Below are 24,950 nucleotides of genomic sequence, written 5' to 3'. Positions count from 1 at the left end.
TAGCATCCCCCTAAAGCCCTTCCAGGAAGGACTCATCATAGGGCTCTCATTCAAATGGCTAAAAGTTTAAATAACCTCAATGTGAATTTGCACACGCCTAAAGGAAATTGGCCGAACGGCGGTGAATCTTGCAGCCAGCTCATTTTCAAGAAGGGGCTACGGACCTCTGATATAAATGCAGAGAGCTGAAAATAGGGGGAGAAGGATGGTTGTGTTGAAAAGGGAGGGCACCTGCAACTTGATGGTCTAGGATGAAAACCATACGGGTCCTGTCTCTTCAGGGGTCAAGTCCTTTGCTATGAGGGTGGTCAAACATTGGAGCAGGCTACCTCGAGACACTGTGGCATCTGCATTCAAGAGTGGGTTGGACAGACACTTTTATCGGGGATGAGCCTGCCTGGAGCAGGGGGCTGCACTAGATGAGCTTGCAAAGACCCTTCCAGTCCTAGTTTCCTATGATCCCCTGTAGGGATCAGCATCTCCCCTCCTGGGAGCACGGCATTGAAGCTGCTTGACAATGCATTTAGGAAAGCAGTCTTCTCCTGAAACCTCTGGTACCGGCCCTTGTCCACCAAACCCTGAAGGTGGTTCAGATGCTGAGACGGGCTCCGAGTGGCCACCCATCATCCACTTACCTCCAAGGAGCTCATGGAGAGGGTGGAGACGGTCTCGCTCTTGGACACCAGGCCTGAGTTCCCTGAGTCGCCCGTGTCGCACAGGCTGTTGGGGATCTGCGACTCGCTGGAGATATTCGGCGGCTGCAGCTGCTGCTGCTGCTGTAGCATGGGAGAGCTTTGCACCTCGCTGCATGTCAGGGCCACCGTGGGGGGCTCCCGCGGGGGACTCTTGACGACAAAGCCTGGGTCGTTGGCCATGCTGAGGTGGATGAGCCGCGTCTGGGGCATCTGGTCGATGTTGATGCTGTACTTGCTCTCATCCTTGGGCGGCTTGGCCCGCAGGGTGGAGGTGTTGCTGGGCAGGATGACGTAGCTGGTGTCCAGCGTTTGCTCCTGTGCTCTCGAGAGCTCAGAGTCCAGCTTCTTGAAGATGTCCCCGTCGCAGATGTAGATCGACTTGGGTGGCTGGTTCTTATCCTTCTTCAGGGTGAGCGTGTGGTTGCTGAACTCGTTCAAGTTGATGGCTCCTAGGTAGTGCGGCGAGCCCTGGAGGTGCATCTTGGAGACGTTGGCTGGAAGACTGTTGAAGTTCGATGAGCCCTTCTGGTGACTCAGTTTTAGCTTCTCCTCGTCTTGCAGAGACGGGCGCTTCAGCGTCCCGGTGATGGTGGAGGTCCTGCAGGCAGTGATGTCTTTATTCAACACTGCGGGAAGCAAAGGAGGATCCTCAAAAACTCAAACTCGCCTCCATCGAGCTCTCAACACATCAACACTCGTGTTTTCATCCAGGCATCCTGGCATGTTCCCTTGGCTCCCACAGATAGGATGCATGGGTGGTGGGCACAGCTCTGTTCTGGTTTCCTACACCCAGTTTGCCTGACTGGGATGGAGTGGGTGGCAGAGACCTGTTCTCCCAACCCAGAAGAAGTTTCAAGAACCCCAAATTGGAGCAAAAAGCCAAAAAACTTGAAAATTGTTGCAAGCCCAACATTTTTTTTGGGGGGGGGGAAGGGAAAATTTATTTTTTTGTTAACACAGTATATATTTTTTTGTGTGAATTAGCTATACTGTTGAAGCCAAATGTCATTTGGAGCTAAAAAAAACATCATTTAGTGTAAAAGCCATGGACACACAACATCCTGACCGGCCTGATGCTTTTTGGTTCTCCATTTTTGGAATTCAGACAGTTTCTCCAAGCTAACCCATTCCTGCAACCTGCTTGGAGTTCAATGCATTAAGTGATTTCAAGTTTTAAAACATCATTGTAAAATTCCTGACCCTACGCTGGTGACTAGACCAGAGCTCTATTACCGGTAATGAGGCCAGGTTTGTTGTGAGAAGTTCATTATTTAATGATTTTCACCTTGATTTGAAGGACAACAGAAGTTAAAGTGTGCTTGTTCTTAGCACAGGAAACAGCCTTAATCCAGGTGTGGAGTGAACATGCCAGTTTGAAGATTAAATATATATATTATATATATATACAGGGGACAAACACACACACATTCCCATACAGCGCTGTCTGCTAAACAGTGACAACTGCTCCTTTTCTAAACATAAGCCTGCAACAGAAACGTTAATGAGCTGGTGACCTGGACCTTGATGTCATTCAAGGGCATAGACAGGACCAGAATGGGGTCAGACTGAGTGTTACTTACCCAGCGTTTCAACCCAGAGTGGGAAATAAACTCAGGGAAAAATAAAGGGAGTCTTTTTTTCCAGGAGAAGGGAGTCAGAAGGGTCTTTGGGGAAGGACTCAGCCCTCCCTGTTGGAGAAAGCGGCACCGTGGTGCAGAGCTGAGTTTGCTGGTCCTGGGATTTCACTGCTAGGAGCTGGATCTGAAGGGAGATGGGTGCCCCAGAGGGTGCAGGGAGGGCCAAATTACGAAGAAACCACATGAAGCAACAATGCCCCTCGCTTGAAAGGGCTGTGAGAGCCAGACATGCTGCACTACAGCAGGAGAAAACATTGCCCTGGCTCCAGACCCCAGGACAAGCTCTGCCCAGGACCCCAGGTGAACATGCCTCACATTGCACCAGAGTCAGCTCAATTCTCAGGGATTGTGCCTATAACCTATAATACAGGCTTTTAAGCTGGTGCCTGCATTCAATGAAGCACCTGAGATACACTCAGGGCATGGGGGGGCTGAAGGCACTGCTCAAACTAACTGGGTTGCTGGGTTGCTGCGTGGTCTGGAGGCAAAGGGGACTGTTCCCAGATTTATCTGGTGAGGTCTGTGTCATGCAGCAGACACCCATGGGACACTGAACTGAACAGCTGGCAAAGAAACGAGGGTGGGTTTGTAAGGAGAGGCATCTTCTGTCTTGAAAAGCAATCAGCTCCCCTGCTGCTCCCCGGGGAAATCGCCCGCAGGAGCATTTTGGCAGCACGGGGAAATCTCCTGCACCACGTGTGTCTGCTTAGAGGCTGCGGCACTGCCTTTCAGAGCCCGGTGCTCACGTCTCCATGACCGTGCACACCACCTGGGCATGATCGGACAGTGCCCCTGTCATCTTCACCCACTGCATGTGCAGATATCCTGCCTGCATGCACACTGGTGGCTAGAACGTGTGCAAGGTGGGCACGATTTTTTTTGTACATGATGTTTGGAAAGCCAGGCATTACCAAGGGATGAGACTAAGACAAATGGAGAGAAGAAGGCAGCTCAAACTATGGTGTGAAGGTGACAGAGAAAGCAATAAAAAGGGAGGCCTGGAGTAGGAGACAGATGGGCAGAAAGAGACCGTGGAATAAGGTATTATGAGCATAAGCATAATAGTGCAATAAATATACATTGAATATGAGATATGCAGGTAGAGAGGAAGGTATCTGTCTTCCTACCTACCTATACCAATCAGGCGTAGGTTGGTAGATAGAGAGAGGTAGATAGATAGATTAGATAAAAAGAGAGAGACAGAGAATGAGATAAGTGGCAGACAGACAGATAAAGAGTGACAGAGATTAATAAATGATAGGAAGACGGATAGAAATGGAGACAGCCAGATTGAAACAAAAAATAAATTACAGATATAAAGTGACAGCGATAAATAAATTACAGGTAGAAACAGAAATAAAGAAATTATAGGCAGATAATAGTGACAAAGACAAATGAGGGTGGGGGGAGAGGGAGAGAGAAATAAATAAATGATAGACAGACAGGGACAGAGATAAATAAGTGATTGATCGCTGAGATGGAAACAGAGAGAAAATAATAATGAACTCCTTGCTGGTGCTCCTAACGCAGCACTTCGGATGCAAAATCCACACCTGGTAGAGAGGAGATCCTGGTTTGGAAGATGTGAATAACACGCAAGGGTCAAGCGAGCGGGGAAGACGCTTGCGTGAGAAAGGGGAGATGCCCAGGAGAAAGCCCACCAGCCTGCAAAGGGGTTGCTAAAAATCAGCCTCTCAGGCGTGCGGCGGGAGGGAAGGGCAAAACCTGCAAAGAGGAGGCAGACCGCGCACGGGACAGCACATCCACAGACAGCACCGCGGGCACGGGTGGTATTGAGGGGGGGCGGCCGGTCCATGCAGACCCCCAGGGCTCAAGGGACTTCTGGCAGAGGGGCTGGGACGGAGGCAAATCCCCCCCCGTCTCCATAAACCCAGCCTGATTTAGGTCTGCATCAACGTTGTGCTATCTGCTGGAGCCAGGAGGGGCTGGAGGCCAGAGAAAATAGGAGGTGGGCAGTGAGAGGTGGAGACGTCCTGCCAAAGCAAGGAGTCCACTCCCCTGCCAGGCACGGGCCCTGGGGAAAGAGAGTTCAATTGAGGGGAGGCTTGATCTCAGCCAAGGGGCCCAGCCGGATTTGGGTGGGAGAGCGGGAAAGCCAAGCACGAGGGCAGAGATAGGATTTCCGGGGAGGGGGCTGCCCATACACAGACACACAAGCCACTTGGACAGACACAGAGAAAATAGTAAGGAAAAAAAAATGGCCAAGTTCAATCCCCAAACCAGGTCACTTGTCGATATCTCACCTGTGATGTGCTCACCTGATCTACAAGCCATATCCACATCCTTCTCAAAATCGGTCTGAAAGACAGAGAAAGCAGAGGGCATGGTCAACTGGGGGGGGGGGGATGGGTAAGAGAGATGGGGAAAGCCACCTGGAAACCAATGAACACTGATATTATGGGCCAAACACCCCCCCGTGGCAGCCTGGATAGAAAGGAAGAGCTTTGGACATGGAGAAAGGAGCTGCTCATCCAGTCTCAGGCCAAGTGCTGGGGGGAAAACCGCTCAGCAAAGGCATCCGCCTGCCTGCACGTGAGCTGTGGCCACAACTTCTAGCATGGCTTGAGGACAGAGGACAACCTTGTCCTGGGTTATCTTCTCGCCTTCCCAAGACACAAGAGAAGAGTCCTCACATGCATCAAGGTTAGATAGGACTATCTCCCAGATCGGAGCAGCCCAAATGAACCCTCTTCCAGGATTTAAGCAGGTCTGATAACAAAATGCACCAGTCAAGGCCTGCTGAGAAGCAATGACCAACTGCTGGGACAGCTAGAGTTGGCATTGGACTCTAATGCCCCTAAAACCATTTCAAATTTAATAACCTATTTACCTGAATGAGGATTAAACCCTGTTATGTGTACAAGTGCCCCTTAGTATCAAAAAGAGTGCCCTACCCAAGCAGAAGAGTGTGGGGGGGGGGCTGCCTCACTGATGCATCTGGGATGCAAACCGATCATGCTAAAAGCAAACATATGCACGCTCTCTTTGTCCACGTGATGGGCAAGTCTCTTAAAATACCCGGTTGCTGCTATCCCGCAAAGCAGGAGAAACAGGGCCACACAAGAAAAGCAAATACGTGCAAGCTCTCTTCTTTGTCCATGCAAGGGGCAAGTCTATTAAAGCATCTGGTTGCTACCATACCACACAATGGGAGAAATAGGGTCACAAAAGAACCTGCCTGAAATAATGGGGAGGGGAAAAAAAAACCTGCTAGAAAAGCTGAGCCAGGATTTGACTAAGAGAGCTAAAAAAGAAAGAGCATAATTATCAGGCCACAGGGTTTAATGAAAAATAGGTCTCATCAAAAATAAAGTGATTTTGTTCTTTGAGGGGATTACAAATTTGGCTGATGAAAGTAACTTCACTGGTGTAAAAAACCCATAGGCTTCTGCAAGACATTTGACTTAGCATGGCAGCGTGTTTGGATAAAAAAAAAAAAAAGCACCCATTGATATTAGTAAAATATGTTAAAAAAATCAGGAAGCTGGCTGATCTCCAAAAATAGCTGTCATTGAGGACTCGTCACAGAAAGAGGATGTTTCTAAGGATGTCCTCAAGGGACCGGAAGAAGGCCCGATGCTATTGCCCATCTTCATCCCTGCTCTGGACGTAAATGCAGTATCGCAGCTGATAAGCTGCGGACAACACAAAGCCTGGCAGAGTAGTAAGACCGGGAAGTCATACAGAATAATCCAGATGTTTTATCAAGCTGGCTCCATTCAAACAAAATATCTTGTACTTTGGACAAATGGGAGGTCCACTTCCAAACACGTTCAGGCAAAGTTGTTCAGGAAGAGCCTCTTGAGTCCCACACAAATCAGTGGGCTCAGGCCAGGGGAAGAGCTGACAGTCGATGTCCTGCGATGTACAGGAGGTTGGCTGGATGATTGAGTGGTCTCACCTGTTCCTGAATTTATGAATGTATTCATGCTCACTCCTATGAATGTATTGATGATCTCATGAGGTCCCTTCCAGCCCTAATGTCTATGAATCGATCCATGAACATATTGAGCCTCCAGGCCTGGGATGACTGGAGTTGGTGGCAGAAATATAGAGGAAAACCTTGACCAGCACCTTTTGGCACCTGTCAAATACTGGAAACTAGAGACAAGACAAACCTCCAAGGTTATCCGTTTATCCCCCTGGGGACAATGCAGGATGGCCCCTGCAGCATATCCCCTCCAGTTTGTAAAAGGATGACTATTTCTATGGTTGTTTGCAAAAATGGCACTTAACAGAAGTAAGGGGAAGTAAGACGAAGGGAGGCAAAGCCAAGAAAATGTCCTTTGGAAGGACAGCATCTCTGCAAAAGGCTGTCTTAAAAATCATGGCTACAACACGACACACTCTGATGAAATACATACTAAATGGCTGCTTTCCAGGACAAGGCAGCAGTGACCAACAAAACACTGAGTTGGGGATGAGGTTGGGCCTATGACTGTCCAGAAGAGATGGAAAAGAAGTTATAGTCGGGAGGGAGCTGGGTTCAACCCCAGCTTTAAAAGATTTGAAAGAGAGATAAGGTGTTGAGATGTCAGTTCATTGGTTCCAGGCTAAAGTGTGCCCCGGTCCCTTGAGAGCAGAGCAGTGACACTTTATCCTACCATTAGCTGAGCATGTCCGTTCTGAAATGAGCCCCCAGAGTCGCCGTTCCCCTCTTCTTGACGATCGACCACTCGGCACTTCACGGCATCCTGCACCTGCATAGAGAAATGGGTTTGCAGAAGACTGAGTCAGCCGGAGGCATCGCCTCAAGTAAATCAGCAGCCAGCCTGGCCGGGAATGAAAGATGTAATACTTGGCATCTCTAAAGCACCTGGATTTTGTCTTTGCTCAGGACTGCTTTAAAAGGGCTTATGTAGCATTTATTAAACACAACAGCATGGCAATCCCGAGGCTCTACGGGCCTGCTGCATTATTACACATGCTTGTTCTCAAAGTACTTACTTGCCTGATTTGCACAGGCAGAAATACCAAGGTATTTATTCTGTAATTCATAATACTTACCGTGGACCCTGGTGCATAGATCATAATATAGGCATGTATTATGTCCTATCATGATTCTTCATTGCCTGTATTAGGAGCCTGATCCCAAACCTATCAAAATCGATGGACAGATTCACAATGACTGCAATGGGAGTTAGATCAGGGCTGGACTGTGTAGTAAAATTAATTAAAAGACACTGGGCCAAGTCAGTAGTATAAGTCTACTGATTTCATTTGTCGGATGTCAGGAATAAATCTGGCCCTGTTAATTTGAAGAGGCTAGGCCAAGGCAAAATGCATGCATTTGAATATAAAGTGGCTCATCTAGGCAATTAATAGATTCTCAGAGTATTAACATGGAAAAATATTATATAGGTAATAGAGATGTACATATGGGTGTGTATAAAACCCTCCATCCCTAAAGGATTTTACTGTTTTAAGTGTTAATCCACAGGGACACTGCCTAGGTGTTAGTCAACTTCCATCTCTTCCTAGTTAGCTATACTTTATGGTCCCAGTTTCCAGGGGTTATTCATACCATAGCACAACGCCCCTGGAGACAATTTCAATACGACTCTCCACCGCCAAAACCAACCGCCCCATCCTGTGCTATTGGTTATGTTTAAAAGCAAATGAACCCCTTTCCTGCAACTACTAGGCTTTTAAAACATTTTTCTTTTCCAACAGACCCTAAATGACAGGCTGGTGAACCAGAAGGCTCCAGTTTATCATAGCAGCCATTGAAAGCGTCAGCCTGAAGAATCCCTGCGACTCTCAAAAGGCTGGTCTCTGAGAGGGCAAAATCACCTGACCATGGGAGATGCAATTCAGCTGGAAATATTGGCCTACAGCAGAGGATGGGAACGTGAGCCCTTCTCACTGCAATTTCCATACTGCATTGCTCCATCCACTGAAGGGCAATGCACCCAGAAGGTTAAAATTCAGCTGTTTCCATGACTATTGCCTTGTCTCTGCACTGCTGATAGTCACCAAACATGACCACAACAGCACTGCAATCTAGATGATGCACTCAACAGAGAGTGCCCCCAAAATGGCAACAGCCATCCACCGGCCTCTCCAGCCCGTAACGTCTCGATGCTCACTGCAGTGCCTATCTCACAGCACACTGTTGATCACATTTGAGGAATCGCTGAATTGGCTAGAGAAAAGATGCCATTGCTAATCTGGTCCCCAGGGTCCTCTCATATACAGCCCATTGGGCTATAGGAGCATGGTAGGAAGGCTGGTCGTGCCCACCTCTCGCCGAAGGATACAATGGACCATCACTATGACAAAGCCCTCCAGGGAGTCAAAGACAGCAAAGAGGATCTGGAAGAGCGCCGATCGCCGGTCCGTGATCGCCAGCACTGCCGACATCCAGGTGAGCGCCAGGAGAGGTAAGACCACGCAGGAGCTCCAAAGGGAAGCCCTGTCCAGAGAGGAGAAGAGGAGAGAAGTAAAGACATCAGAGCCCCACTTCAGCCCCACCCAGCTCCACTTGACTGCTCCTGGGAGCCAACTCAGCCTCCTGCTCCCAAAGTCTTCTAAAAGATTTGGCTTAGGCGAAGGCGAATGCACTGTGAGCTCTCCAAGGGGAAGCAGGAGACTGCGTTGCTCATCGCACCCACACCATCAGAACAAGTGGCAAACACTTCCCAGGGTCCTCTAGGTAATGGTGCAACCATGCACAGGTACCAGGGGTGGGGAGGAAGGGTGCAGATGCATCATTTCCCCCTTCCCCCCACTCCCCACCCCATGTCCTACGCCTGCACACCACTATATATAGCGAAAAACACCATCTGCAGAAAAACCCAGTTTGCCATGGCGGCCATCAATCCTTAGCTAATATTTACTGGTGCTTGGACCATTACAGCATGAAGAAAACAGTTCTCAGGTGAGGGCCTGTTTGGAGGGTTCAAGAGTTGATCCTGGGCACTTGTCACCTGTAGCCTCTGGGGACCACCTGTCCTGCCCTACAACAGATGCTCCATACAAGCATGTGGCCAGACAGCAAGGGGACTGGTTGGTGCCTAACCCACGCTATCTGTTGACAAAAGGCCTCTCTCTCCAGAGATGATCTCCCCAGGGGAAATCTCTAGCAAACTATGTTATTTGGGGTCAACTTAATACTGTTACTGTAAGTGAACTTAGCACGGGTGGGTTGGCAGCCCTGTGTTTCCGTCTCCTGGAGGGACACTGGGCATCGCCATCATCTCAAATGCCAATATTGCCACACTAGTCAAAAGGCCCATATAGGAACCGGATAGATCAGCTCAAATGGTGAGAAAGCACCTTCACCTCCACCTACTCTTTAACCTTTGGGCTCTGACAAGAAGGGAGCCAAGCACTGACAATTGTGGTGATGAGGACTTGACTTGAGTGTTTGAGCCATCTAGGGACAAGGATGTGCCAAAGAGATGGTGGCACTCCCTCTACCAGAGCCACGTATGAGGAATGCAACTAGATTGCCCCACGGACCAAAATAACATCTGGAGCTTCACATTATCAGGCACAGAGGGTGTGAAATACACGCTACAATACTTGTTGGCTTTGTGACCAGTTGATGCCACATGTCTGAGTTTTTACTCCTTTGTTACTGACATAAAGCTCTCGTGGACTTTGGTGAGAGTTCGACCTGAGCAAAGATGCAGTCACAAATGGGCATGGGTTTCAGGATTTAACTCACAAGCTTCAACCAGAGCTCCTTCTTGAGTAAGGATCAATCCCACTGCGATATCATAGTGATCGGTTATGAACCATAAGCTATTTCTGCACATCAATCTAGACTTAAGTTCAAGGATTTAGGTGCAACTGGTATAATTAGCCCACCACCTGAAAGAAGAGGTAAACTACTATGTATTCACCCTTTACTATAACCAAGTAAAATGTTTTGTGGTTAGCACAAAAAGAAAAAGCTGTGAGGTGTCATGTATGCCTTAGACTTGTACATATGAGGCTGAACTGAGAATTCAGGACTGACTATTGCATCTCTCTTGGGTTTGGTTTTGGGGGGTTTTTTGTTTGCTTTTTTTTTTACAGTGGACACAAGGCAGATAAGAGATTGCATTTGCCCTTTCATGCCCAGTCCCCCCTCTGGCTGATTGAATTAGATAACAGAAATCGCTCTTTGTTCCTACTTGCAACAGGATGATGCAAATAAAAAAGGAGTAGAAAGCAAGCACAGCGAGAACCAAAGTGACAGAAAAGCCATATGGGAAGCTAGACATTTGCGAGATGACATGCTGTCCTCCATGCAAGGGTCAGGGGACTCGAGACACTAGATGTCTGGGGTGGAGGAGGTCACTCAAGCTGCACTTTATATTTCTGGCAGCTAGAAAGAGCAAGGTGAGGACAGAGGGTAGGACACAGGGTCATGTAGGACTAGCATTCACTGGACTATGGCCATACCCGTCACATGTAAGACCACATAGTCATGACACTCGTCCATCGCACGGTCTGATTATAGCAATGGAGGACAGACTTGAACCTTAGCTACAGCACTGAACCGAAGCCTGGGTGGAATTTGTAGCTTGAAATTGTCTCAACAACACCAAATCATCCCAGTTTTGGAACGGGACACAGAGTTTCTCATACTAATACTAAGGGGGTAGTTTCTCATACTACATACTCATACTCTTGCTGGGGTAGATCTATTGGCTTCACTGGGGTTGCTTCTGATTCGTATTACCGAACACTCACAAGAGGCCCATCTGCTCCAAGGACTGACTCCGATTTATTGCACATAAAAACTGGCTCAGGGGAAAGTTGCTGAAGGCTGACCATGGGCGACTGGTCAGAGGGACACCTTAAACCTTCTACTTCCTTGCAGTCTCTACACATTATCCTGGACTCTGTAGATAATTAGGTCCCTTCCCATCCTATATCCCTATGTATTCCTATAGGTTGTATCCATAGCCTTTTAACTCAAAGCTTTCTCTTGGATCTCTCTCCAGTTCCCACATTAAATCTCTCTCTGTAATCTCCACCAAATACAGCCACCTCCACGTCCACACTCAAATAACAGGGGAGGAAACGATGATGGCAGAATCGGGCTATAAATCAGCTCTCTTGCCTTCAATGGCGTCATACAACAGGATACACCAGCTGAGGCTGCAGGCCTGATCTTTGTGCCATTCGTCTTCGAGGTACCTTCTCAGCAATATCCATCCCTTACAAACGTTATGGAAATGCTACTCGACATTTAATGCATAATCGTTTTCCCAGGCGGCAGATGGCAACGGGTCAGAGGACTATAAATTACTCCGATTTCACATTCACCGCTCCGCTTAGCTTCCCAAATATGAAACGAGCAAGAGTTGCATTTAAAAAAAAAAATGCCACGTCAAGACTGGATTGTAAGAAGAAAACCACAGGAAAGGTAAACCGGCCTCACGTGGACCACGGGCTCAATCCCACTGGCAACACCGGGATAGCACAGGCCGACGCCAAGACGTTGTGATGCTGGATTTTGACACGAGCGGGTGATGGTGCTGCAGAAAGGCATTCGGATGCAATATGGTTATGTGATAACCTCTCGCCAAGGGTGGATCAGAGCAGACCGAAGCCTGGACTTCTGTTGAGATAAAGGAGGAATTCCTGTAGCTGGTAGATAAAGCTGGCTTCTATACCCACTAACGTGACTGATGCACGAGAGAACGATGAAGGCCCATATTTTCCTGGTATGGACGACGGAGACGTTATGATGTAGAGATCGCAGCTTTGCACCGCCGAATGAGGCTGTTTCTTTATCAAGGGATGTTCCCATCACAGTAAGGTTGGTTCATCATACTGCTGCACCACTGACTAATGCTCTTCTATCACAGAGCGACGGCACTGTGTCGTGACATGGCAATGCCACATCGCAGCACAGCAATATATAGCAGAAGGACACCATAACAGCATGCCAACACAATACCCTGGCCTTTGCATTTCTTCAAAGGGAGAAAGAGCAAAGCTAACAAACCTGACAGTGCATCAGAATATGCAGGGTCCAATTCAATGCTGGCAGCAGCAGATACATTTCATGGTCTTTGATTACCCCGTCCTCACAAATGCTAGACTTTGTGCTGTTCAGTATTAATTGACAGCTCTGGGAACTCCTTTTTTTTTTTTTTCTGAGAAGAGACAAAGATGAACTAGGCAGGTCTTGAGAGAGAGCAACATAAATGACAAAAAGCACCGTGGAAACCGAGCCCTGCAATCATGGAAAACTATGAGAAAAAGAGGGTGGTGGGGAGGGGACTCAATGAATATCTGCAGAGAAGTAAAGGCAGGTTATAAAGGGGTGTGAGATCAATCATTTGCACTGCTCGAGGGTGACGGGACAAGCGGGAACGAGAACAAGACACAGGAGGAAAAGAAAAGAAAAGGCTTTCTGACTCAAAGAGCAGCGATTGTTGGGGACAGTCAATGCTGAGACCAGACATAATACTATGAAGGAAGTTTTAGGGATAGGTCCGGCCGGGATGCAGAAAGTAGAGGTGAGCTGGCCTTCAGGAGGTCCAGTCTACTGCCGCACCCCAGAAGGAAAAGTGTGGCAGAGATGATTGGGTGTACCCCTCCTCCTGCTCAGCTTGCCAGGGGCATGGCTATTACAATGGCGGATAAGAAGTTATTTCAGTTTTAGAAAAACTTTGACAAAGCCCATGGGCATCCTCACTTCACTTCTCCTTCCAAGCTGCCATCAGGGTGACTGCCCCAAGAGTGGAGCTGAAACCAGCAAGTCCTGAGGCTCTACTCTGTACCTGAGGTCTGATGTTAGGGGCCACCACGATACCCTTTTCTACTCCTGCACTGTCTGTCTAGGGGAAGATAAGTCCATCCGTGGTTAGGATCAAAACTCGTGAATGGTACAGCATGAGACCTAGGGTCTCCCGCACAAGAAGCACTGCCTTCGTTAGCAGCTGAACAGGAAGCTGTGGACTCACTACCTGCCAATGGTAGATATGGCCACCTCCGAAAATCCACAGGAAGATCAAGAGTGCAAGATGAAAGAGTGAACCGCTGTGGTCCAACTAAGTCAGTGGTTGCTAAATAAAGTTGTTCTTCACCAGCCTAAAGAAAGGCTAAACTAGCCCAAACAGCAGCTACACACAGGTCTGGTTTTGCAATCCTCACTCACTCTGGGGGCAGCTACATGTACAATTAGCACATAGCAATAAACTATGGCACAGTTTGCACTGGAGTTTATTGCTCCTGGGTGCAGTGTTTACATGTGCACCTGGGACCACAGCTCAATGAACCAAGGTAGTGCAGCCCCAAAGGTCGGCCTGCCAGCCTGTGGGTCCTCCAACCCATCTCAACATGCTGTGGAGGGGCTGGCTGGGGTATGAGGGTGCTTCAGTACAATGCTAGGTGGCAGGCAGCCCCTGCATTGTAGCACCCTCATATCCCAGCCAGCCCCACCATGCTCTACAAGTGCGCTTCACTGCACGTAACTACTCTGCTGTAGGATAATACTTATCCCAGACGGTACTATTGTACAGTGGAGTGAATTAGTTTGCTGTGCCCTAATAGGGAAGCATGTGTAGATGGTGATGGCTTTCCTGTGGAGCTAATTAGTCAGCTCACATGTAGATGCACCCTCTGCGTAGCACTTATTCAGGTGACTAGTTCCTCCTATGGTGTTAACTATATAGGAAAAATTACCCAGCACGAACCAGTATCTCTGCAGTATTGCTGCCCATTGCAGGGTGTCTTTGAACTTTCTATGGGGCAGCTGGTCCTGGGGCAGGAAAATGGCTCGCGTGGACCATTGGTTTCATCTGCTCTCTATGTGTGGACACCTTTGTGACCCACTGAACTTAAAAGATCCAGCAGGAATGTTTTCCAGAAGCAACTCACAAAGAAGCAGCCCAGTGAAGCTAATGGAAAGACTCCTCCACCCTTCATCAGACTTTGGATCTGCCCTTAAGTCTCCTATTAATTGATAGAGGCTTCTCCTAATGAACCCCCACCCCTCCTGTAGTTATTTATTTATGGGCTTGTTTTAGCAAAAGGGTTCTGAGTTTGCAATGGTATTTAAATACCTACTAGCCTCATGAACACGTGAGCTGTGCTCTTTCTTAATCGGGTCTTCGTGGACATTAAGAAACAGCACAGCTCACATGTTCATGGGGCTAGTTAGGGTTTTCTCGGGATCACTGTTCTCGTGCACGTAGAGGCAGGTTCAGACAACTAGGAAACACGGCACCTTGTCCCTGCACTGCTCTGCCATGTTTTCTAGTTGTCTGAATCTGCCTCCACTTGCATAAGAACAGTGATCCTGAGAAAACCCTGACATCACTGAAGACTAAGGGAGTTTTGCCTTTGACTTCCTTGATGCCAGGATTTCAGCCCCTGGTTTTGCACATGAGCTGTTTCCCATAGGCCGCGGAGCAGGGTGGGTCACCCGGCTCATGCTCAACCAACTTTTATCATGTTAATTTAGCCAGGTATACAGTTAAAAAAAATAGCTATATAGTTTTAACTGAAATGACAATTGCACACTTGTGGTCTACATAAATTAATGTGCTAAAAGTTGGTTGGACCATGGCCCGAGTGGCCCACCCCGTTCTGCGGCCTATGCTGTGTCCATTGCCAGTTAAGCGTTTCCTTCCTCAACAGCAATTCTAATTTCCATTTTTTACCAAAAGCCTCTAAATGGGTGAGCTGGCTATTTGCAATCCCATTTGCAGATCAAAGATCCTTCCAAAGTGGAAAAGGCAAACGATTTTTAGGGCAGATCTTCAGAGAATGAGGGAGCCGAGATGCCGTGTGCACAGATGCTCAAAAGGCAGCACAGGGGGAAGAAGAGGTCCATTCATAACACCCCCCAAAATCTTCCCACAATACAGTCAGGTGGGGAAGGGCTCTTCAGCTCTGTTGCTTCCAAAAGGAAAGTAAATGGCCTCCCTGCCATGCACTTTCATAAACCATCACCCCAGACACACTCCCCAGGGACCCGACAGGGCTGACCCTCCTCCACTAACCAACCCCTGCTTGAGTTCTGAGCCAAGCACCCAGTCTACCTCTGCCCTATGGAGTCCATTTCTAGCCAAAGACCTCAAAGTGCAAGGGCTTTATGATAGAGGACCTCAAAATCCCCAACACTAGTTGCCCGACTGCCTGCTCAACACAGTAAAGGAGCAGGATCAACGGGAAGACCAGCCAAGCCTTTGCTTCACTGACGGCTTCTTTTGCAATGCCTCTAAAGCGCAGGAAATGGAAATGATGCAGCTGCAGACATGGCTGACAATGGGCATGTAGTCAGTGCTGAATCGAACCCAAAGGCAAGGCAAGATCAGAGCAAGCTACAGGACACACAACAAAGGCGTGCAATAAAACAACCGACTGAGTTATTCTGTCGCGGGGGAGAAGAGCCATTTTCCCAAGTCCCCCTCTTATCTTTATGAAACCAATTATATTAAAAGCGGGGGATCAATACCAAGCTCCAATATTTACCTGTCCTGAACATCAATTGGCTCCTTTTCAATTTTTGAAAATGAATTAGCCTACATATAGTCATAAAGGCTTCATGTCAAGTAGGACAGGCCAAGCAATTTGAAGTTGTCCTGTGTGTATTAATGATAACGCTTAGCTGGCTTTAAATGTTCCTCTGCTGTGTGGGGGGGAAGCTGAAATGCAACCGTGTGCTAATTCACGAGAATTACTCCATGGAAGTCACAGGGGAAAAGTAAGCGAAACCAGCCAGTTTGGATGCGTCATCCGAGCCGGGTGACGTGGCACACCAAGGAAACAAATACAACGAACCATAACCAGCAAATGAACTTTTTGCAGTTGGAGAAAACTAAACTGTTAAAAGACTCCATCAACATTTGTTGTGAATTCTTAATGAGATTCTGTCACTTTTTGAGTCCCTGGAAACAATCCAATATTTTCAATAACAATTTCAATAATACATTTTAATTTAATGTTTCAAGGTTTGATATTTCTCTTTCGGGTTGTGGGTTCCCACCTCCCCGCTCCCCGCTGCATATTTTTATCGTTAGATCAGACAAATAACGGGGAACTGTACAGATAGAAAAAAAACCCAAACATTTGTTTCCTAAAAATAATTCATTTCACATTCAAAGGCTTTCAATATCACAACACTTAATTTTTTACCATAAAAGTAAAAACATGAAACAGAAACAACGTGCATCATATAGAAACCCCAAACGGACCCATTCAAAAAATCAGCAATTAACCCAGCTTGGAAACACTGACAGGTTTTGATCAGCAATGGGTACCACCAACAAAAGGACATTGAACAAGATATTATATTGTAACCTGAGGGTGTCCCTTCAACCAAAGGTTTCTAAATCCAACTCTAGCTCTCTGCATCTAAGGGACTACTGGCAACTACCGATACTTCCTACAATGTACTGAACACTTTGGCATGATCCACAGAAATGCATGAGCCCAATTCAGAGAAGCATTTAAATGCAAATTCATTTTTAAGAAGTGACTTCAATTCACCTCATTGGCCACGTCTACACAAGATGCTTACTGCGCAGTAGCTCATTATGACTGCACAGTAGCTCGTTACATCTGTGCAATAGCATCACGTGGTACGGGCCATGATGCGATACTCCTGCGCAGTCTTAATGAGCTGCTGCACAATTAGCATCACTAGGAAGCCGTGCGGGGATGCTACTGTACAGTTACACCAGTTACTCCACAGCCACTTAATACTTGGGTATGCAAGTACTAAATGACCGCACAGTAACAGCTGTGCAATCAGCATCTCGTGTAGATGCGGCCATTGCGACCAATGAGACTTAAGTGCTAGAATGGATTGCAAGGCCTAAATCTCGGACCATTAAAGCCAATGGGAACATTGCTATCAAGCATCAACATTCAAGTGCTAAGCTCAATCCGGGCCTTAGACACATGCTCGACTTCCAGTACGTGAGTCGTCCCATTGACTTGGCTGGGGGCTACTCACGTGTTTAACTTTAAGCATGCTCTGAACTGTTTTGCAGGAGTGCTCAGCCCCTTGCAGGGTCTGTCCCTTTTAGGGCTGTCTCAGGAACCCTGCACAGCTAACTTCTGAGGGCTCAGAGGGATGGCGGGGAGGAGGAGGCAGGAAGGCGTGTGGGAGCATGGAGAGAGAAAACAAATGGGGTGGGGGGGTGGAAAAATGAAAGAGGGAAATCAAAAAAGAAGGCCAGAAAGAAAGAAAGAAAAGAAGTTGAAATTAGAGGAACTAACATGGCGTTACTGGTGGCTGTGGCCGAAACTTCAGCGGAAGAAACTACTCCACACTTGGAACATTTGAGCGTCATGCCGTAAAGAGGCACTGCCATCTGACTGCAATTAAAATCAAAAGACTGAAACAAAACAAAACACTTTGCTCGTGAACACAAACCAAGAAAGGAAAGGCAAAGGAAAGGCAAAGGGAAACGGGACCAGCCAGCCACACCCAGTGTGAGGAGGGAAAGCAAAGACAGGGACGGGAAGGAAATTAAAACTCTCGGCTGTGTCATTCCAGATGCAGGAAGCCAAAATCAGGGTGGTCAAGAGCTGTGCTGGTGCCATCGGCGCGGGTGGAGCCGTGTTGGAAAAGGTACTGGGGCTGTGATGCCTCTGCGGGAGAGGACCCCTTACTCCTGATGCTGCTTGGAGGCCTTGCCCTTCTTGGGTATTTTATGTGATTGGGAACATCTTGCTTCCTCTCCCCAATCGTTTTGGATTGATTTTGCTTCTGGGACAAGCTCAAGGGCAGGGTAGCTGGAAGCCAAGAAGTAGGGCTGGTAGGTTAGGTTGCACTATTGCATCTGATGATGCTGGCACATTGTCTCCAAGGTCAAACGGCCTTGTAGCAAGGTCAAACAAAATTGTTAGTGGCCTGGCATGCAACTCAGCAAAGCAGCGATGCGGTTTTCAATTGAAACACGTGTCCATCTCGATTTGGTTCCCACTGGACCACAGGTAGGATGCTGAAAGTTAAGTCTGTGCTCAAATGGTTGGCTGATTCAGGGCTAGGAAACACACCAGAGAGGTTTCCTGTCTCCCAAGTGGTGGAAATCCTCTTTTAGAGATCAACTTTGGGATTTGCTCATGAAGTGTGATCCCTCTGCTTTCATGATGGCTCTACCCCTGGAAGATAGGCCTTTGAGGGCACAGTGGAGGCAAAAGATGCAGGCATAACAACTGAATATCATGTAGCCGGTAAAGTCACCTAACTCCAGACAAGATGTCAATGCCATTGGCTAGACAGAGCACAGCATGGCTGGCGAGTCTCAGAAGATACCAAGTGCAGTGTTTACAACACTACCTTGCCTGGGAGAAGGACTAGATGGCAGGTCTTTCCCTAACTTTTATGACTCCAATACAACAAGTACATCGTTGTGAAAACCAGCACAGCATTTACAGTGCATCTAAGGGTCACATAGGCTTGCTTTATGTGTCTATTGAATGGTCTTTAAATCAGGTAGGGTAACACAAGCCATTACTGCTATAAGAAATAATGGCCGGTCACTCAAGTATCCCACAGCAACTCACAGCAGCCTTGAAAGAGGGAGAAAATTAGCTCCCATGTGAACAAATGAATACGCTTCTCTCAGAGAGCGTGGTCCAAATTCACTGCTGGGATAAAAAACCATTGGGATTGATGTAGTTACACCGGGGTGAATTTGGCCCCGGGTGTACCTTGCGGAGGTGATTTCTTCTCCCAGCCTCTCTTGCAGAGGTCCACTGTGTTTATCCCACATTGAAACTGTAAAGAGTATAGGGGCCAGTCTTAACGAGGAGGTCAATAGGAAACCAAATTAAGGAGGGTGTCATCAATGACAACAGATCACACTGGCTGAACACAGATGCAGGATATGTCCTGGCCCAGCTGATCTGTCTTATCAGGAGAAAACATGTGTCAGCTGTCGTCTCACCCACGGATGCTGCCCAACCCCAACTTCCCCTGCTTACACAGACATGCCCTGGAGATCCTGGGGGTGCAACTCAATAATTGGGAAAAACTGGACAGGTGCTCCCTGAGCTGGAGGGGCCAAGTCCTACATGGCAAGGTACTCTCTGGGAACCGGATTGTGATGGCATTATTGAATAGCACCTCATGTGATAAGTAGCCTCCCTGACTGCTGAGGTGAGGCATGCCTCGGCGCAAAGGCATCAGGATCCATCCCGGTTTGAATGAACTCAAGGCTTTTTTCCACTCTTTGTCTCCTCTGGGCGCTCCCTGCAGATATTCACAATTCAAGACGTGTTGAGCCTGGGCAAACAAGTCAGGTGGTTTTGTTCCTCTTCCGACTGAGTGGGCAGACGAGCACTTCTGGGATTAATACCCGCACGAGACATTCAGCAAAGGCTTGAGCACGTGGCATTAACCGTTCCTTTGGCCAGCAGCCGTGTCAATAAAACCGGAGCGCTGGATGCTGGGCGCCGCTGACCATGCCAAGAGTCAAGTTGGCCAAGGGGAACTGGTTTGCAATGCGGAGCAGGGGTAAGAGCATCGCTTTCCCGAGCGCTTGTGTACGGTGCGTCGAGGTGTTGTGTTCAGGCCAGCGGTGTGCGTCGATTCTTTGTGGAGCTACGTGCTCGGTCCTCTGTTATGCGTGTAAGGCGGTTACTATTGCAAAGCCACAGTTTGTTGACAGACATGACCGAGTAATCACTGTTATTTCCCATTTGCTCAGTTATCTTTGTGTTGTGTAGCATCCCCCCTACGACAAGCCATACTTCTTGACTCCATGAAAGCAGAAACAGGATACACCCATTAAACCCGCTCCTGTCTTGTCCCTCAATCCAAATCGCTCCGGTTCTGTTCTTTATCTGGATTGTCAGATATGAGGTGGCCAGAACTACCTTCCAACACGGCTCCCGATCCCAACCCAGAAACAGCCGGGCGATGCCCCACGGCTCTCCAAGGCATTTCAACATTCTCGGTGGGCACATTTCAAACGGGGAACGACATTGGAAAAATCATTAAACACGGAGACTGTCGAACATTACTGCACACACACACAGAAACGAGAGAGGGAGACGAGAAAGAAAAAAACAAAGAACATCAGGAAAAGCAAACAGGGTCTTTTTTTTTTTGCTTTGTAGGTTTTGTTTTCAAAGTATAACATTCACAGTGATCAATAACCAGCTGCCATCTTTTAAATAAAGACCTTTCTTGTGTTTTAGCTCAGGAAGAGAGGCAATAAGTCCCTGCGCTGCTAATCCAATCAATAGCTTCTTTTTTTTTTTTGGAATATGCACTTTCAAGCCTAATTACATTGCTTCAGACTCGGTCCAAGGTTAAAGTATTTTCTTTAGTTCTCTCTTTGTAAAGGCATCTGGTGTTCACCCAGGATAAAATATGCTTTCTTGTCAGCAGCAGCGTGTGGCCATGCAACGGAGAGTCACTCCAGCATGTATTCCTCCTTTTGAGCAGCAAGATGGGAAGGTGGCCTGGCAGTCTTTCCTGATCATCTCAGCCTGGTTTTTCTGTGGCTCCCAGTGGTTTTCCACAGCTGTGCAAATCCACTGAGGCCAACACAATGACTCCTGATTTACGCCCTGCATTTGCAAATCAGCATCGCTCCAAATAAAGTATCTTGGGAGAACAGCAGTGAGTCCCGGCCTCAAGGAATTCGCCTCCAGGACACGGGCGTCACTGGATGCCCCCTTGTCTGCGCTCAAGCCTCTCTTCTCAGCACTATCCCTGATCAAAGTCAAAGCTTCTGCCATTGTTGAAGTGGGAGGACCATTTTCTAAGTCCTGTTTCCAGGGAGGCGAGGCTTCACTAATGACCAGCTCCGCTCACAACCCCAGAATGACAGGGCCAGAAGGGACCTCAAGGATCACTGAGTCCTGCAAAGATGGAGATGTACTGGGTTTAAGCCACCCAAGGTGGCTGCCTAGTCACCTCCGCTTGAAAAAAGCCATTTCTTTTTAACAGCATCACCTCATGTCCTGCAGAGGATGAGAAGCCAAATTCTACCCCAATATCAACCCAGAGTAATCCCCTCACCGATCCTCTCTGGGGGAATTACTCTGCAGAGCAGAGTTGACCCTGACCCTACTTTCTTCACCACAGCCGTGCCACTCACATGGCAAGACATCCTAAGGGGCAAGGAAGAGCCTATCCATGCCCATGTGCTGTGAAAAGGAAATCTTTGCAATATGCCTCTGTGGCCACTCTCACTAGCCTACAGCCAACTCCAGGGAAATAAATGCCCTTTTGCTCACACCACCCGCTATCTGCTTTCCTGTTTCTAGGGATTTTCATCTGCAAAGAACTGCCACTTTGAGGCCTCCAGAGCCTCGACCCAACATCAGAGCCCATGCAGCAGCAGCACCCTTTCACATCCATCACTCTCTGACCTCTAGTTTCTCGCAGGGTTGGGCACCCCTGAGCCCTAAAAGAGCTGGGATTAAAAGCTCTTGACACTTGCCATCAAGTCTAATCCACAAAACCACAGTGGATCCCAGCAAAGCCACATCCCTGGTGGACTCTTGTTTTGCCCATCTCTGAAATGGAGCAAATAGCACAGCACCGAGCTGACTTCCCGCAGCCAGAAATACAATATATCCTGTTCCTTTTCCATCCAGCCACTGTAAATCCACCTTCCCCTTCAAAGAAGCAGTTTGAATTCATAATATTTAGCACCAAAGCTCTTGTCCACCCTATATCAAGCTGTTGTGACACTATCACTGCCTTTCGATTTACAGCCTGGGCTCTCTCTTCCTGGAAGGGAAGGGGACAGACTGCCTAGATGTGACAGCACGAGCAGGATTAGAGGTACCTTGGTTCCTATGTGACTGAATCAGACCCTCCTGGCTGCAGATCTGATCCTGCTTTCACCTTGCACACCTGCGATCCAGCCGAACCGGGGCTTGGTTCACAAAGCCGTCGCTTTGCATCGTGCAATGTCCAGCTTTCACCCTTGTGATCGCTGTGTAGAGGCTGTGCAATCTGCTCTGTGTTTCATATCGCAGAGGAAATCAGGCTGCCAGTTAAAGCAAATCCAGACCTTATAAGAAGGTGAGAAATGCCATACTGGGCCAGACCACAGGTCCAGCTAGCCCAGGCTCACCAGGCAATAGGGGACTACAGAGTGAATAACCCAGAAAAGTGCAGAAGACAACTCTCCTTCTCTATCAGGCTCCATCCATCAGTAACTCTCCTACCAGCCAGCCATCTGCCCGCTCCCCTGTACACACGTGTGCACTCGCAAGGCCAAACACAACTATTTCTACAATGCCCAACTGCCCTCGAGCCCCACTCCTTTCAGCAGCACTCCCCCTCCAGGATGCTCCTTTTAGTCTTTACATGAGACCCCATCCCTACATGCATCTCCCTATCTTGTGCTCAGCTCTACCCTACGTCAAACCACCTCTCCGATCCACCTGTCACTGAATATTAGCATTAGGAAAGGGGTTTGCTGGGACATATCAGCCTGGGCTGAAGCTGTCTTAGCAAAGAGCTGAACTCCTGACTCCTGTGCATGAGCCCGCAATGCTGCTTCCCGTGGGTTTTGCTCACGCGGCAGAGCGCAATGCATCTTCCTTGCCCAACCGGTCTCCTCTCCAGTCCCTGCCTGGTTATTGATCACGACTTTTAGTTTCATTCTTTGCGTAGATGTATTGATAAGGCATACCCTGCCCGTTCCTTCAGTTTCTTATCTGTTATCCCATCTTTGGATACAAGTTTGTTAAAAACCAGAATGCCAATAACCATGTTCACCTGTTGGAAGAGAAACAACAGACAGGTTTGTGTTTACGTGGATCAAATCAGGTGGCACCCCACCAAAATGTCACGTCATTTTGGGACGTAAGCATCTTCCAGCAGTGACGTCCCCCTCCAGCAGCGCCTCTCCCCACCCCACCACCCCCAAATTGATTCAGGGGCCCCGGGAGTTTAAATGCAGTGAGGTCTGCAAGGGATCTGAGTGGTCATCGGGATTCAGGGCGAGAGTGCTGGAGGAGCGTTTGAAGCCTGATGTGTTTTGCATGATGAATGCTTGGTGTCTAGAAAAGCAGACAGCGGGCACAGAAACAGTTTCTCGAGGCAGTTCTGGGGAATGCCAATAGGCAAAGATGACGTGGGGTGAGGGGATGCAGGCTGGTTTTCAAATGCTTTCCAGCACTGGTGAAAGGAGCAGCTGCAGAAATAGCAAGACAAGGCCATGGGATGCTGTGCGGTTTTCCTTTGCAATGCCCATGAGGTCTTGGGGCATCAGGACAGATCAATACTGGCTACGTTTGTAGGTAGGCATACACCAGGGGTGCATGCAGGGTTGTCTGTTCCCACAGAGCCCTTTGAACCACTTGAAAAAAGCCTGAATTAATATGGCAGGATATGACTAGGATCTGGCTTTAAGTGTCCACGGGGAAAGCACAGGTTTTATTCTAATCTGGCCCGGAGGCATGAAGTCCCGAAATAGGTTTGCACAGCTCGACTCCCCGCTGCGGCTGCCCCTACAGGAGAAGTGGACGTGCCCCTGGCAGCGGGTCACCAGCCCAGGTAGAAAGGGGACAGGAAAGGACGCAGAGCCCACGGTGGAAAAAAGTGACACGCTCCCAAATAAGCTCCCAGCATCGTAACACTCCTGCACAACTCAGCATAAGCCTATCTTGTGAAACCCAGCCGGGGGCTTGTGATGTGATAGGGCCAAATCCAGAGGAGAGGTGCAAAGGGTGTTAAGAAGGGCACCGACAAGGAGTGGGAGACTAAAGGACTTGGTCTGGCAGAGTCTGGAGGCTCGGCATTGCAAGGGATGGGGGGCAATGCATGCTCCCCCGTCTCAGCCTCTCTCGGTAACGTTTTCTGAGACTCAAAAGCTCTCTGCACCTGGCAGACTGGCCTCTGAAGGAGTAAGATTGAGCTTACCGGAGGTGCTCCAGGCACTGGGATGCTCCCAAGTGAATGGAGCAGGGGTATCTTGTACCCCGGACAGGGACTGCAAATCCACAGACTCTGCTGAAGCCAACAGGCGTCGGCCATGCTCAGACCCAGGCACAACTCTGGGTTATTTCCACACCCCTTGCAGTGGATATTTGAGGGATTTCCAGGGAAAAGTTAGACAGTTATTCACAAGCAGCCATGAGTGCATCATGCTAGCATGCTACAGCTTGCAGATTGAGAGGAAGTCCTTAAGGGTTCTCATGCAAAGAGATGAAGAGGGGACCTAATTTCCTAATTGCCTGGATTTTGTGCCATCCTTTACTTCTGTGCAAAGCTGAAGGCCAAGTGCTGCTGCAAAGCAGGGCAGGAAGGGGAGATCACCTCGTCCAACCCCGCTCAAGGGAGGATCGCGTCTGTCTAAACCATCCCGGGCACAGGGCTGTCTAACCTGCGCTTGCAAATTTCCAAGGAAGGAAAAATCTACAGCCCCTCTGGGTAACCTGTTTCTATGTCTTAACCACACTGCAATCCAACCTAAAGTTCCCCTTCTGCAATTAAAAACCCCCCATTATTTCTATCCTGCACTCTGTGGCCACAGAAAAAAGTCCAGCTCTTTGCTTTCTATAAACACTTTTCAGGTTCATTAGCAAATCTCCCCTCATTGTCCTCTTCTCTAGACTTCATCCTCCCAGGTCTTTTCAATCTTTCCTTGCTAGTCTTAATTCTCAGGCTCTTGATCATTTCTGTTGCCCTGCACTGGACTCTTTCCAAACTTCCTAC

The 24,950-nt window shown here is 48.3% G+C and overlaps 1 protein-coding gene across 8 annotated transcripts in view; it reads right to left on the bottom strand.

Annotated features, from left to right (window-relative positions):
• Positions 1-24,950, bottom strand: part of ADGRB1 (adhesion G protein-coupled receptor B1) — a 320,747-nt gene that overhangs the window by 23,845 nt on the left and 271,952 nt on the right. For 5 of the 8 annotated variants that reach the window (XM_090040749.1, XM_090040747.1, XM_090040753.1 and 2 more), the window contains 6 exons: positions 22,924-23,009; positions 17,534-17,632; positions 8,597-8,768; positions 6,958-7,053; positions 4,597-4,651; positions 636-1,321 (listed from right to left, as the gene is read on the bottom strand). In XM_090040749.1, coding sequence (XP_089896875.1) covers positions 636-1,321; positions 4,597-4,651; positions 6,958-7,053; positions 8,597-8,768; positions 17,534-17,632; positions 22,924-23,009 — 1,194 coding nt within the window. The remainder of the gene's footprint in view (positions 1-635; positions 1,322-4,596; positions 4,652-6,957; positions 7,054-8,596; positions 8,769-17,533; positions 17,633-22,923; positions 23,010-24,950) is intronic. The other 3 variants (XM_090040750.1, XM_090040751.1, XM_090040752.1) reach the window with 3 other exon arrangements.

This window comes from Crocodylus siamensis, chromosome 3 (genome assembly GCF_052110815.1).
Source record: "Crocodylus siamensis isolate JL-2025a chromosome 3, ASM5211081v1, whole genome shotgun sequence".
NCBI lineage: Eukaryota > Metazoa > Chordata > Crocodylia > Crocodylidae > Crocodylus > Crocodylus siamensis.
This window is presented reverse-complemented; position numbering and strand designations above follow the sequence as displayed.